General features: G+C 36.0%; 1 protein-coding gene across 1 annotated transcript in view; it reads right to left on the bottom strand.

The window, feature by feature from the left end:
• Window positions 1-15,334, bottom strand: part of Brr2 (U5 small nuclear ribonucleoprotein l(3)72Ab) — an 85,768-nt gene that overhangs the window by 5,907 nt on the left and 64,527 nt on the right. The window contains exons 19-23 of the mRNA XM_069833805.1: window positions 14,868-15,115; window positions 14,107-14,266; window positions 11,397-13,875; window positions 5,190-5,432; window positions 133-256 (exon numbers count right to left, since the gene is read on the bottom strand). Of these exons, the coding sequence (XP_069689906.1) occupies window positions 133-256; window positions 5,190-5,432; window positions 11,397-13,875; window positions 14,107-14,266; window positions 14,868-15,115 (3,254 nt within the window). The remainder of the gene's footprint in view (window positions 1-132; window positions 257-5,189; window positions 5,433-11,396; window positions 13,876-14,106; window positions 14,267-14,867; window positions 15,116-15,334) is intronic.

Here is a 15,334-nt window from a genome sequence, read left to right as displayed (position 1 = left end):
GGAGATAAACCCTGGTCGTCCTAAATTTAGAACAAGTATTAGTAAAATTGACATGGAATTAAATCCCGCAAATATTTCATGACATTATTGTTAAATAAAGACATTTCAAAACAAAACAGACATATCAATTACCTGGACTGGGTGCAACAAAGTCAAGTTTCACTTTGGCCTTCTGCTGCAGGGTGAGTCTCTTGATAGACAGGAGTGAGTTCATCTTCGGATCACCAATCACCACCCACCAGCCTTCTTCTCGTTTCTATAAAAGAGAACACGTGTGTAAATTCTCTCATCATATTACAGCTACTAAAAATTACAAACACGTAACATGTGCATGTCAGACAAGTGACTGTGTAAACAATGAATCTGACACATTCTCTAAGTTCCGAGAATATAAACCTATAGTGTTACATGTAAGTCAAACAAACATAACCTTGACAGCAACAAATTAACCTCACTTCTCAGTACTTCAGAATATTTTTAGATTCGGTTCCCATTACATAGGCCTAATTGTATTTGCTAAGACAGACGTTGTTACAACAATCCACTTAATGATTAACAATAAAAATATGAAATTCACGTTTAATTTTTTCTAGTTTTGGAGCTTACTAATCTGGCTAAAGCTCAAATCAAAGCAGAATTTCATTTAGAAGAGTTGTAAATTGAACTTTCTCCACTTCTGGTAATGAAAAGGGAATTCACAAGTTTTCGAAGAAACATATATAAGGCCTATATATATATAAATGATGAGGGTTTCTACTCATTGGAACCATTACAACAGCTACATCTGGTTTCCTTTTTCATCACAACAGAAAATGTCCAATCTATCTCTTCTAAATAATTCACAATTATTTTTTATACTCATTTAGACTGATTTGAATACTAAAATACTACATTTATTGCTAGTTATCTATACCAGGAGCTCTTTATTCTTTGATAAAACAAATGATCAGAAAATGGTACTTAAAATAAAGCAATGGGTGTATGTCCAATGATATTCATATTATTCTATTGATCATCTATAAGGATTAAAGTCTTTTAATTGGTTATTTAACTACAAGTATCAACTGTGAAGTTATCCACTGTTGGAAATGGTGACAGCGAAATAAGTTTTGGTGTGAGGAGTCCGAGGATTCATATAGAGTTACGAGGTATTCGCATTACAGTTGGAGAACAGCTTGGTAAAAAAAAAAAACAGCCTAGTAATCAAGCTATGCGGGATTCGAACCTGTGCCTGAGCACAACTTAGGATCACCAAGCAAATGTGATACCATCTGAGTATGCCAGTAACCTAGGATTCATAACTATAAAAATTATAATAGTATTGCTATAGACTGAGAAAAATAATACATTAATTTCAGACTTTCACAGTCACTCAGTAATGGGATCACTTACAGCCAAGGCTCATTATGGAGCAGAGCAGACTGGACCAAAAAGCGCATTCCAGTTTGTGAATTTCAGGAACCTTTCTGTTCTGTTCAACCTGGTATTAACTATGTATGATACATTTTTCAATCATGTATGAATTAAATTGATACAAATATTGATAACAGTACTGTCCAAACTGTTTTACTGTATAACAGCATTCATATAAACTCTGCGGCATATCTTCGATATTTTTGATTCTGCAAGAGTATCACTAAGGTTCTGAATAATAGCGCAGCATTAATGAAATTAAAAGGACTGAGATTCAACAACACTTCATGACTCATATCAAGCTAACGATCAGATGTCATAGGCCACTGCTAGGCAGAAAGTCAAATATTCTTATTGTTTAAACTACAATATGAATTCTTATTGTTTAAACTACAATCCGAATATCCATTTCAAGCTGCATTCTTCTTTTGCTCCTTAATTTAATTTTGTTTCTTTTAATTAACCACTAACAACCATTTCTTAATCTGAATATAGATAATGAGCAAGTTTACTATGTGAGCTGGAAACCATATCATAATATATTCAGGTCCAGTAATCCCCATTTTCTACATTGATCATACGGATGACGCTAAATAGTAACCTGAAAATAAAAAAATGGGTGCTGGCTGCATACCATGCAAATATGGCACATGGTAATACAGTGCATCAGGGAAGTCTCTCCATACTGGAGACAGCAGAGTGTATGTGCTTGCAACTGCAATTATGTTGGGCCGGGTCATTGCCACACATCTTTAAGTGGGGGTTGTTTAATTAACGGTATCATTGAGCAGGCGCGGATCTAGAATTTAATAATAGGGGGGGCTAATAATAATTGAGGGGCTGGGTGCAAGAAGGGCATTTTAGAGGATGTGCCCTTTTTGAGTAAAACGCTTTATTGTGATCTCTGATCTGTTATGCATATGATCACAAAGTTGTGGTTCAATACTGTAATCATAGAGGTCAGGAGTACCGGTACACAAAATGTAAAGGCATGCATAGATAACATTATTACGGTTTGAGTTTCCAACATCAATTTTCTCTAAACTTGCATTTGAGAGAAGTGCCTTTCTTGCACCAACCCCTCAATTAACATATGAATACAGTAGTATAATCATTACACAGAACAATGGGATTAAAAACAAATAAATAAACCACAACAATATTGTCACTCTTAGGTTCTAAGTCTTCAGTTAGTTCTAATTCTAAAGGAAATGGTGGCTGGAATGGAAAGTCGATTAAATGTTACTTACAGTTTAACGAAGCTGAAGTCGTCTGGGATGTTTTACTTTGGTTAACCTCTTCAACAATTTTCTTTTCAATAATGGTGCTACAACAGTTTATGAGATCGTTTTGCGTTGTTTTACTTGTTAGAGAAGAGTTTTTTTGGGGCATTTTTAAGATGAATATGCAGAATCTGATCACCGGCATCAACGCGATATTTAAGAAGCTCCTTGGAATTACCTTCGTTTTGATTTTCACTTTCCAAGTCAATCGCACCATCATCCCTGTGTCCTCTTAATGGAATATTTTGTCGGCCGCACAAAATAATTGTTTTTACTATTGGGACAAGTTTCATCCTGTTTTCGCGCACTGTTTGTAACACTTCATTATTCAATTGAACCAGAACGTTCTCTACCTTACCTTCAAACACTCGTTTAAAGTTGTCACATTTTAAGAGAGCAGTTTTGTTATAACTGTTCTCTGAATGTCTCCTGAATATTTCAGAGGCCTTTTTGAATTTTCTTAGAGGTTTCGTAACTAAATTGTGTAACGTAAGTTTGCTTCGCCCTCCCTCTTTAGTTCCGAATAAAACGTACACGTGACAGAACGCACCTTCATACTTCTTACTGTAAGACAGCCATGGAAATCTTTTAAGCCACGCATGCTGAAATTGTCTAGACTGTCCCGATTCTAGTGTCCTCGGAAATGGATATTTTTCGCCTGGAACCCATGGATTTGTTAGAGCTTTGTATTTTATCTCGTCACTGCATATTTCTTTTTCCACTAAGCAACCAATATCTAATACATTATGAGTCGTCGAACTAGCGTCATCACTTTCACCGCACATAACCGATTCCCTGTTACGGTATTAACAGGCATACACTTTTCTTCATCAGTTGTATCATTGTCATCCGTACTGCACTTTTCTTTCACTTCACCACACGGCTTCTTGAAAAATTGTAAGATATTTGTTTGAAACTTACATTCCGACATTTTATAATTTCTTATAACTGTTACACTAAATAATTCACCTGTGCAGACTGATCACTTCTCGTTCCAATTCAGAAGTCGAATGTAGTGGCTATTGTAAAGTACGATAACAAAGATATTGGTAGCAGCCTAGCTACAGTGTGGTAGAGGTGGTTACCGTTAGATTTCCGTTCCGAAGTCCGAGCTATTGTTAAACCCCATGGTAACGAACCCTAAGGAATGCGACCACTTACCTGATCTATTCACTGCGAACTGTAAAGAGAGTTTGTATGTCAAAGTAAAATAGCAAAATAATATGAAATTTAGAGAGTGAAGAAATCATAGAAGTTATATGAACGAAAAAATAATGCTTTGTACATTTTAAATAAAAAAAGTCTTTGAAATGATAGGGGGGTCTATAGCCCCCCAGACCCCTCCTTGTATCCGCGCCTGTCATTGAGGGCAGACGGGATGTACTGCAGTCTAATTGTGAGTGGTGGCTAAAGACTACTGCTGACAATGCTTTCTGTTGAAGATAAAGCGTTTTTGGTGGAATACGTTTTTCGCGAAGCTGATAAGTTTACGGACAATGTGAAACAGAAATTTCGTATGCGTTTTCCTAATTCCAAATCATGATATTAATCCATAAATTCCATGGAACCGGGTCAGTTCTCGATGCACTAAGAAGTGGCAGGCCTACAATTTTAACAACAGAAAAACTTGATGAAATCTCAGATATAATGTTGCAGAGTCCTATAAAATCAACACGCAAATTAGCACAAGAGGCTGGAATCTCAAAGTGGACAGCAAATAAGGCTGTAAGAAGTGAACTTCAATTGTACCCCTATAAAATTACAGTGGTTCATGAATTAAAAGAAAGTGATTACGAAAAAAGAGTCTGCAAAAATCTGCAGTATATGGCAATAATCCTAAAACAATCAATGAACTTAAGACGAATATACTTATGTGCAGTCGATTACACAAGAAACATTAATGAAGGTAGTTGAAAATAAGTGTAAAAGAGTCCAACTGTGCCTTCAAGAACGAGGAAAACACTTCCAGCATCTGTTATGATTGTGGTGAGTACACAGTTTACGATAAGAATTATGTTACAATTTCAGTAAAAAAATATTGTGTTCAACTTGTCTAACATATTGCTTCCACCGTATGCTTTCTTGTAAAATCGAAAATATTTGTGGATACTACCAAGTATTATAATGTGATCATTGTAACAAAACTTGTTTTTGTACCAATCTGATATGCTGTTGACTGAAATTGTAACATAATTTTTTCTTATCATATATTATTCAACTTATCTGACCTTTAACCTCAACATGACTTTTAAATTTACACAGTTTACGTTTTGTTCCTAGCGTAAGTTCCAGCTACTACCAACATTACTGCAGTTGCTAGTGCATACACTCAGCTGTCTCCAGTGCGGAGAGACTTCCCTGGCACACTGTACCTTTTTCTTGCCTATCACAAATTCTACTTAGTCATACTTCGATTCTAATCAAGGTTCTAGTATGAAATGTCAGTGCTTTAGTAGCACGGCAGATATATATTAAGGCAGTAACAATACTTACCTGTGGATAAAATGGAGCAATTACAGGTCCTGTTACTTCATCCTCACGCTCTAGCTGTACAATCACATTCACAGAAGAGCCACTGTGGATTCTGTCTTTGTCCTGCACCTCATAGCTCATCTCTATGTTAGGATATCGGTTGCAAAACCTTGCTACATCTGCCATCTGTGCATCTGTCAATTGCAGCAGCTTGGAGCGGTCATCATCTTCCAGTTCCATGATGTCGAACACTGTTTCCACTCCCTGAAATTAAGACAGAGAAAATAATCAGCAAGATTAAGGGCAATTTATGCACAAGACTACACCATATAGGCCTATTACACAATAAAAAAATAAACTTTAATTCATTGATAGTTTTGAATAACAACCTTGTATGTCAAAAATATGAACGAAATAAGACTTCACTTGACTCCAATCACAGAAATTTTCTCGAATCTTCTGTAAACACATCTTATAGGTTAATGTAAGTCAAGGTATGGATATAAATTTCACAAGAAGAGATTTAAATATCTTTTTATGTCAGACATTTGTTAGTTTTCAAGATATACAAATAATTTTTCATTCTTCTGTAAAATTTAATTTTTTGACATACGTAGTTACTGTTCAACATGTAGTCATGTAATTTTCTACAAATGTAGCTATCAGCAACAAGTTTCAGTTTTGACGTCTGTTAGTGCAGCCATTCCCAACAGGTGACCACAGATCAATTCTGGCTTGCAAGGTAAATATTAGTGAACAGGAAAAAAAAAAAACCTGCATCATTCAGATGATGTAGTTACAAAAAATAAGGTGATCGCTAAAAATACAAAATTATGTAGAAATCATATGACTTCTTTTTCCAAATTGATACATTTTTCTGCAATAAGTGGCTTGGCAGACACCATGACCCAAGATGGGTCACAGAAAGCACGCTTAAACTGTTTTAACTTCAACTTCGAGTAGTTACATTCTTTCACTATACAGACGACAATCAGTCTGCTAAAAATTTCTTGTATTTCTGATGTGTTTGTTGTAATTACAAAATATTTAATCACATACCCAAATTCTGTGATGTTAAGTAACACAACAATACTGTCTCATGATTGTACAGAATTCAGAAATATTAGTTGTAGTTGAAACAATAACTAGTGACACTAATAAAAACAGAATAGTTTTAATAGTAGATACATTTTTTCTTTTTAATTTGTTACTAATTTAAAGACGAGGAAAGTTTATGATAATTGCGAGTTTCAAAATATTAATGGACAATAAGCTTCTTTTTTTTTCCAGATGGCAGGTACTTGATTGTTGATCATTCACCTTTATGTGTAGACCAAATTACCGACAGAATCATTGCCCAGGGTGTGTTATAGGAAGATGGTCTACACTACATCTGCGATGAGATGAGATGATGATGGAAATATAGATTTGTTGGGATGCCACAGAGGAGCCGGATCTCCCAGAGAAAACCCCTGTGTTACCTGGACCACAAGCTTGCCCAACACAAGTCATAAATTGGGGGTAAACCAGGGATCGAACCTGGGTCCACAAGATTATGAGTTCAGAACTACAGCCACTGGACCACCATGACGGCCTATTATGTTTGTTGTGTAATGAAATTGGGTAGTTCGAAAAGAATACATTAGAAGTTACTTTGAAACAAAAATTTTAATGCAATGTTTGTTATACCAAGATCTGAATTACACCATACAGAAGTATCCAAGCCATTCCAGATCATATTCTATTACACGCAAAAGTTTATCACAACAAACTAATAAAATTGTTTGTGTGTTTTATTGAAGGTTGCTAAGATTCTGTCAAAGCGTAACAATCCAGTCTGTGATTCTGAGAATCACACATTATGCTTTGTTGAGGAGGTTTGTAATCGTAGCATCAAAGGTAAGACTATTCAGTTACTTAAGCAAACCCCTCTTTTCCACAACAATACGAGTATCGAAGAGCTGAGATAAAATGATTTTCAAAACTTAATACATGTTTTAGAAAACATGTAAATTCATATTTATTGCTATTTATGGCTGAACTGATATCAACTTTGTGTGGCTGCCAGTGGCCTAGTGGCTAGAGGATTGGACTTACAATCCTGTGGACCTGGATTCGATCTCCGATTTATAACTTGTGTTGGTCAAGCCCGTGGTTCAGGTAACACAGGGGTTTTCTCCAGGAGCTTTGGTTTCCCTGTGGCATCCCAACAAATCTCCATCATTATCATCTCATCGCAGGTGTAGCGTAGACCAATTTCCTATGGTGCACTCTGGGCAACGATTTTGTTGATAACTGTACTATTTTGCTGCCAGTGCATAAGACAACTACAGAGGAAGACATTTTTAAGTGTCAATGGACTCGATTTTCAGGAAATTAATTTAGTAATATCTGATGGGGCTCATCTGATGATTAGGAAAGATAAAGGACTTCCTTCTCGGTTAAAAGCTATTAATATTACTATACAGAGTGTCTACCGTTTGTTTCATCATGCTTTTTTGTGGTGTAAAGTAAATGGTGATCTAAAATACTCTTCTTCTTCCTCCTCAATCCAATGGCATTCCAATTGAAAACATCTAGTTCATTTAGAATCTAGCGTCTCAGTACAATCTAACTAAATAAACTGTCTGATATTTTGTGGCACTGAGTTTCTTGCATGTGAGAAGGAGGTCAGTATTAATTTTTTAGCCTGACTGTCTACACAGTGTGCGTTCTTCTGATGTGAAGATGTTCATTTATACAGATGGGCTACTAAGCAGTCATGGCATGCTTTTACAGTGATCTAAAATTAACTATGGATAAAATCATGAAACTGTAACAGTGCATACATGTTGCAGACTTGAAGAATTACGTAAATAATTTATCAATTCCATCACTACCAGGCTCGGAATAATGCAGGCAGCCTGAACAGAAAATCAGCATGCTAGCACTGAGTGACAGATGCAGCATGAGAAAATCTACCAGCCACATTAAAATTTAATTTTGGATATAACACAATGGGCACATGTGGGTAGCCTGGCTGTGCATGAGTTTATTCCATCCTCTACCTGCGATCCATGCATTCTTTGTATTGTATTGTATTGTATTTATTAACATTCCATGGTATTCATACATGCTTACAGCTAGAATATGGAACAAGTCAAAAAACTTAATACTATTATAAAATCTTAATTTATAGTCACAGTCTAGACGAAATATATACACACGAGATTTACAATATAGTTTACTAGTACAACACATAGTTTTAGTATCAATTTCATGAAGTGTTATTGAATGTCATGAATTCACCTACAGAATAGAAGGCGTGAGAAATTAGGTACTTCTTTAATTTGGCCCTAAATAATTTTATGTTTTGTGTTTCATTTTTTATAACGATAGGGAGGCTATTAAAAATTTTTACTGCCATATAACGCACTCCTTTTTGATAGCACGATAGACTTGCCGATGGAGTATGAAAGTCATTTTTTGACGTGTATTTATGCTATGAACTGTTTAATTAGTTACAAAGTTTTCACGATTACATACGAGGAAGACTATTAATGAAAAGATATACTGACAAGCCATGGGCATTATTTGTAGTTTTTTGAAAATAGTCCTACACGATTCCCTAGATTTGGCACCTACTATTATTCTAATTACTCTTTTTTGTAATAGAAATATATTGTTACTATCTGTGGAATTTCCCCAGAATATTATTCCAAAACTCATTACCGAGCGGAAGTATGCAAAGTATATTGTTTTTAAGGTATTGATATTTACTATCTTTTGCATAGATCTAATAGCAAAACAAGCTGAATTTAGTTTGGGGGTAATTTCTTTAATATGATTTTTCCAATTTAACACATTATCGATTTTTAAGCCAAGAAATTTGGTTGTTGTTGTTTCTAATAGGGATCTATTGTTAATTATTGCGCTAGAAATTTGCGACGTTGAATTTGGACAGGATTTAAATTGAATTATATTAGTTTTGTTACAATTTAATACGAATTTATTGACTGAGAACCAGTCACATATTTTGAAGAGGATTTCCTCTGTTGAAGATTGGAATGTGTTGGAGTTATTGGCTGTAATTACTATACTTGTGTCATCTGCAAATAATATGGGATGACCTACATCTTTTATAAGGGGGGCAAGATTATTTATAAACACTAGAAAAAGTAGGGGACCTAATATTGATCCTTGAGGAATTCCATTATTAATAGTTCCCCATGTCGATGTAGATTTCATAGTTGTATTGATTTCAACTTTCTGTTTCCTATCTATGAGATATGAGTGAAACCATTGGTGTGCAACACCTTTAATTCCATAATAATCTAATTTATCTAGCAGCATTTTATGATTTATACAGTCAAATGCTTTGGATAAATCACAGAAAATCCCTCAAACTTGTAATTTTTTATTTACTGCCTCCAGAATTTTGTCAGTTAAACTAAATGTTGCATTTTCTGTACCTTTATTTTTCCTAAATCCAAATTGTTCTGGGACTAAAATATTGTATCTTTCTAGATGATGATATAATCTTTTATACATTACTTTTTCAAAGATTTTGGAGAAGACTCGTAGAAGTGATATGGGTCTGTAATTTTCTGGAGACGTTGTTTCTCCCTTTTTGAAGATAGGAATAACCACTGAATATTTTAATCTCTCGGGAAATATACCACTGAACATTGAATAGTTACATAAATAACTTAATGGCCCAGCTATAATATGTGAACTCGCTTTTAATATTTTGCTTGTTATTTCATCATACCCTGAGGAGTTTTTTGACTTTAGATTTTGAATAATTGCAATTATTTCTTATTTGTTTGTTGGAAATATTTGAATATTTGGGAATTTTGTCGGAAAATATTGTGTTAAAGAATCTAAACTGTTAGTAACATTATCTTGGGGGGATGTTGAGGTTATCAGTTATTGTAAGAAAATATTTGTTAAATATGTTTGCAATTTCATTTGGGTCTGACGTTTTTGTATTGTTAGATATAAGGGTATAGTTTGTTACTTTACTTTTTGATCGTCCACTTTCTTTTTTAATTATGTTCCAAGTTGTTTTGATTTTATTATCAGAGTTTTGTATTGTTGTATTATAGTGTAATTCTTTAGCTTTTTGAATTACTTTGTGTAATATTTTTGAATAATTTTTATAGTGTTGTTTTAAGTTTGTATCATTACTATTTCTGCTCTGTATGTATAATGATCTCTTCGTTTTGCATGAGATTTTAATACCTTGTGTAATCCATCTATTGTTACATATTGTTTCATTTTTATACTTTACAGGAAAACTGGATTCAAAAATATTTAGAAATGTTTTATGAAACTCGTTGAATTTACTGTTCATATCACTTTGACTGTATACTGATTCCCATGTTTCATTTTTAAGATTTATTTCAAAATCATTTAATGATTCCCTGTTTATATTTCTGAATCTCACTTTAGTTGGTTTTTTTGACGATGTGTTAATATTTATACTTAGGAGTTGAACATCGTGATCCGAAAGACCATTAATTATTGGGGTTGTTTGAGATATACCTATTTTTTCTTTTCCGATGAATATGTTGTCTATTGCAGTAGCTGAATCCCCTTGTATTCTGGTCGGAAAGTTTACTGTGTAAATTAAATTGAAAGATGCTAGCAATGAATTTAGTTGATCTTTCCTATTGCTTTCTGTTAGATAATCGACATTGATGTCTCCGCAAATAATGCATTCACATTTCAGTTTCTGTAAGTATTCTAGTGCCTTTTCCAATAAATGAATAAAATTTTCGTAGTCTCCAGATGGTGCTCTATATAGACATATTATAATGAAATTATATGTATCATTTTCTAATTCAACAGCACAAATTTCTAAATCCCTGTCTTTGCAAAAATGTGAAAGATCAATATTTTTTAATTTAAGGTCAGATTTGAGAAATACACTCATGCCTCCATCCTCAAGAGTTTGTCTGCAGTAACTAGCACCTAAAGTAACTAGCACTTGGCACACAATAACAAGAACAAAAAAACAACAACAACAACAATAATAATACTAATAATAATAATAATAATAATAATAATAATAATAATAATAATAATAATAATAATAATAATAATAATTGCATCTTCAATTCTAATATAAAATAATATTTCGTCCCGTAAGAGTAAGTCTCACATCTGCATGCGAACTGTGCAACCTATAAAAATGAAAATGTGCAATTCAGAGAAATAAATATTACAATTAAAACTGAAACTCACCTTCTCAGTGCATCTTTTGATGATCTCCGGTGTGAAGTGTGGAAGCTGCTTCAGATAAGAGTCTTTGCTCCACATGGCCTGCGTCACCATTTGTGCCAGTTCCATAGCCGCAACAGCTGGAGACAGCCAGCCATTCGAGCTAAGCACGTCCACACAGGCCTGAATCAAGCGGATGGCTTTGCCAAGAATGGCCTCAGTGTCGCCCTGCAGCTCTGCTCCAAGATGAAGCCGGGAAAGATGAGCCTGCAGAAGTAGATTTGTCTTGACATGAGGGTCGTTGTACTTCGGTGACCCAGCTAGCTTGTTGGGAAGTCGAGCTGCCAAGCTACGCAGCAGAGTGTCCTCGCGATGTCGCACTGGCACATCTTCGTACTCGGCAGCTGATGATATGATCTCAAGAAGTCCCCTGATCTTAGTCTTGTTGTTGAGAGAGAGACTGAAAAGCTCGATGGTGGTGTAGTTTATGTAGTAATATGCTGCAATCATGCCCAGATTCAATGGCAAGCAATCCATCTCGTCCTCAATGCTGATACATTTTGACTGTTCCAAATCATTCAGTGTGTTCTCAACCAATTCTGACAAATGATCCGACAGATGACGATGGGTCACACCTTGAAGGTTATAATAATTTGGATTCTGTGTCAGTCTGCGGTAGATAAATGTCCAAGTCAAGTAGTCTACTGCATCCTGCTTGTTTTCAATGGTTTTGGTAACAATTTCAGCATTAAAATGGTCATGCAACCTGTGGTCAAGGTGACTTTCGACTGGTAATGATTCATTGAGGAATTTCTTGAAGAAGTCTTTTTTGGAACTTTGACACATGAGCACACACTTTGCATCGTCATCATCCAGTGGACGATTGGCACGACCCACCATCTGCAGAACATCTGTAATGGGGTAATCTTCATATGCGTGGATCTTGCCATTGTAGAACTGAGTGTCCATGATAACAACTAAATGTGCTGCAATGTTCACCCCCCAGCACAAGTTGCGTGTCACTACTGCTACCTGCACAGCACCTGAATCGAACAACTGCTCCACCAGGCGATGATCACTTGGGGTGAGTCCTTCATGGATGTAAGCCACTCCCTGTGAAAGTGTCTCTTTCAGAGTCTTGTCTGTCATGCGGTCGAGGAACGGTTTAATGTCCTCTTCTTCTGCATGGAAAAACCTATTGGGCTGTCCCTCAGCTGCTGTGAAGGTTAGCAGATCAATAGCAGTGAGTCGAGCTTGTTTCCGGGTGGGCACAAATACGATCACTGGCTTATGGGGACTATGCTTCAGTATAGAGTTGTATACCGGCTTCGTCATGGCAATGAGACGAGATGCATTGTGTGTCACATTGAAACCCTGGACGTGAAGTTCTAGAGGAATGGGTCGCACACTGGGATGGAAGTTGAATGTAGCATTAGCATTGCAACCCAACCACTGAGCCACATCTCGGGCATCTGCCAGAGATGCAGACAGAGCCACAATTCGGATCTGACGCTCAATCTGAGAGGAGATATACCTCATTCGAGAGCACACTACCTCCAGCACAGGACCATCTTCACCACCAATTAACTGCAGTTCATCAACAATGAATAACTGGATGTTCTGCACATTCTTCCTCTGTTTCCATCGCCTTGAGAGGACATCCCACTTTTCAGCTGTGCAGATGATGACTTGACCTTTGGCCAGCAGTTTCAAGTCAGTACCAGTTTCTCCTGTCAGGAGCACCACTTTCTTTCCCAGAACACCTCCGAACTTCTGCTGCCAGTCAGAGAAGACCAGTTCTGCTAGCGCATCACGGGGAACCAGATACACACAACGTCCATCAGGGTTCTGAGACAGGAGCCTCAATACTGCAAATTCAGCTATTGTTGTCTTCCCTGACCCAGTTGGTGCTCCTATAAATATGTTGTCATCACTGTTATAGACAGCATTGAACACTTGCGTCTGAATTGGATTGAACTGAGGAAATTTATCAAGATACAGGGATTCAAATGCAGGATTTCTCAGTGCTGTTACAGGAAGGGGCTGGAGATCTAGAAGTTCTGTAGGAGGCAAGTTCTTTTCTGGAAGAATGAGATGTCTGAAGGAGACTGGCAGTTGGGTCTCTGCTCCAATCCATCGATCTGATACAATCCTCAGGAAATACTGAGGAGGAAGTGGTTCAAAGACTGGGACAAAGAATTTGACAAGATGCTCATCAGTTGCAAATTTCGATTTGAGGAGGAAATATTCATGATGTAAGATCACTTCAGAATCTACATCTTCTACTAGAATCCAGAACGCTTCTGAAGCTCCATGTAGCTTTTCATCCCACTGGAAATCTGGTGTGATTGTCAATTCTACGCGCAATGTTGATCTTGTTATAGGCTGAATATGTGTTGACAACTCAAGTTTTGGGAACTGATGTACATACTTGTGGATTGTTTTTCCCAACTTGGGTACACGGATCAACTCTCCAATTTCATTAGGATTTAAATCATACAGCCTAGAACAAAAAAGTGCTGTAATTACTATCAAGAAAACATAGCACAATAAATTTTAAGTGTATCTGTTATCAACTTAGACAATTTTTAAAATAATGATAATTTTCCATGCGAAGTTAAATTTGTGAGATGTGTGAAGCACCATTCATTTTTAATGAAAAGAATTCAAAAAGAGTAATTTACCACATGTACCATACTAAAACTTTCACAATGACAATGAAATAACTTCTCACCTCTCCCACGGGAAATTCTTCTTTTCAATCTTCTTCACAACTTCCTCTGGCATTTTGCGGAATTGGCGGAGAGGAGACATAGACTGCCACATGCGACGATCTACCATTTTACACAGAGAGAGTGCTTTGTCTGCCAACTGAGCCCAGCCTCGATACAAAACTGTAAAAATGAATAATTTACAATGTTTTAATTAATTTCATTGCATGCGTTAGCACTTAAAGAAATAATATTTATTTAATCTTATATTTATGTCCCTGTTTAATACAGAACCTACTTCTTCTTCTACAGCTGCTACGGCAACATATCTTTTACACGTTTTGGTCTTTTCCTTGTACCAACACTAGACACTTTCATAAGGCTGGCCTCCCTGATCACAAGCTCAGCACAATGCAAGATATCGCAGAGATGTCACAGGACAAATACAAGACAAGGGACAAACACTCTATTCCGTGACATCTGTTTACTTGCTTCAAGTAAAATTCCCGTGTTTTCCCTAATAGTCTGTGATTTTCTCCTAGTTACTTAGCTTAGTTATCAAAAATAAATCTTCATAAATGAAATGTTTAATTCTTTGCGCTACTTAAATTATTTATTTCTAGAACCCTATTTTAGTAAATTCAAATCAAGAAATGATTAAAATGTTACCTTAGTTATAGTATAAATTGGTAATAGCCAGTAACACAATCACATTTTATTTTTAACTATAGCCTTCGATGATGAAATGCCATACAAAAAAGAAGTTCTTAAGAGCAGCACTTACCAATCTCAAAAATAGCCCTCATAAGTCGAGCAGCTGACTGCGTCACATACACCATATCTGACATTAAAGCAAAGCCTTCCAGTTTCAACTGTGAGATGTATGCCTGAAGTAATACATTCACTTTGGCACTAGGCTCCTCTATGCTCTCCTTGATGGGGATCGGCACTCGTTCCATCAGTTTCTGCAACTCCAGCTTCTCTTCTTCCCTTACTGTAATGTTGCGGAACTCCCCAGACAAAGAAAACACTCTGAAACCAAACATACTCAAGTTTATCCACAAATAAATGTTCCAATTTATCATATTTCATCGCATAATCATCGCATTTCCGAGATGAATGATTCGTATCAGAAGAAGAAAGAGAGGGGGAGGAGAGAACCAATATTAATGTAGAATGCTGGAAGCTTAATGTAAATAATACCTTCAAAAATTACAATTATTGTGAAGTTATTGAATTAAAAACACTTTT

Source organism: Periplaneta americana, chromosome 8 (genome assembly GCF_040183065.1).
Source record: "Periplaneta americana isolate PAMFEO1 chromosome 8, P.americana_PAMFEO1_priV1, whole genome shotgun sequence".
NCBI classification, from domain to species: Eukaryota; Metazoa; Arthropoda; class Insecta; order Blattodea; family Blattidae; genus Periplaneta; species Periplaneta americana.
Note: the sequence above shows the minus strand (reverse complement) of the source record. Positions and strands in the feature narration are given on the sequence as shown.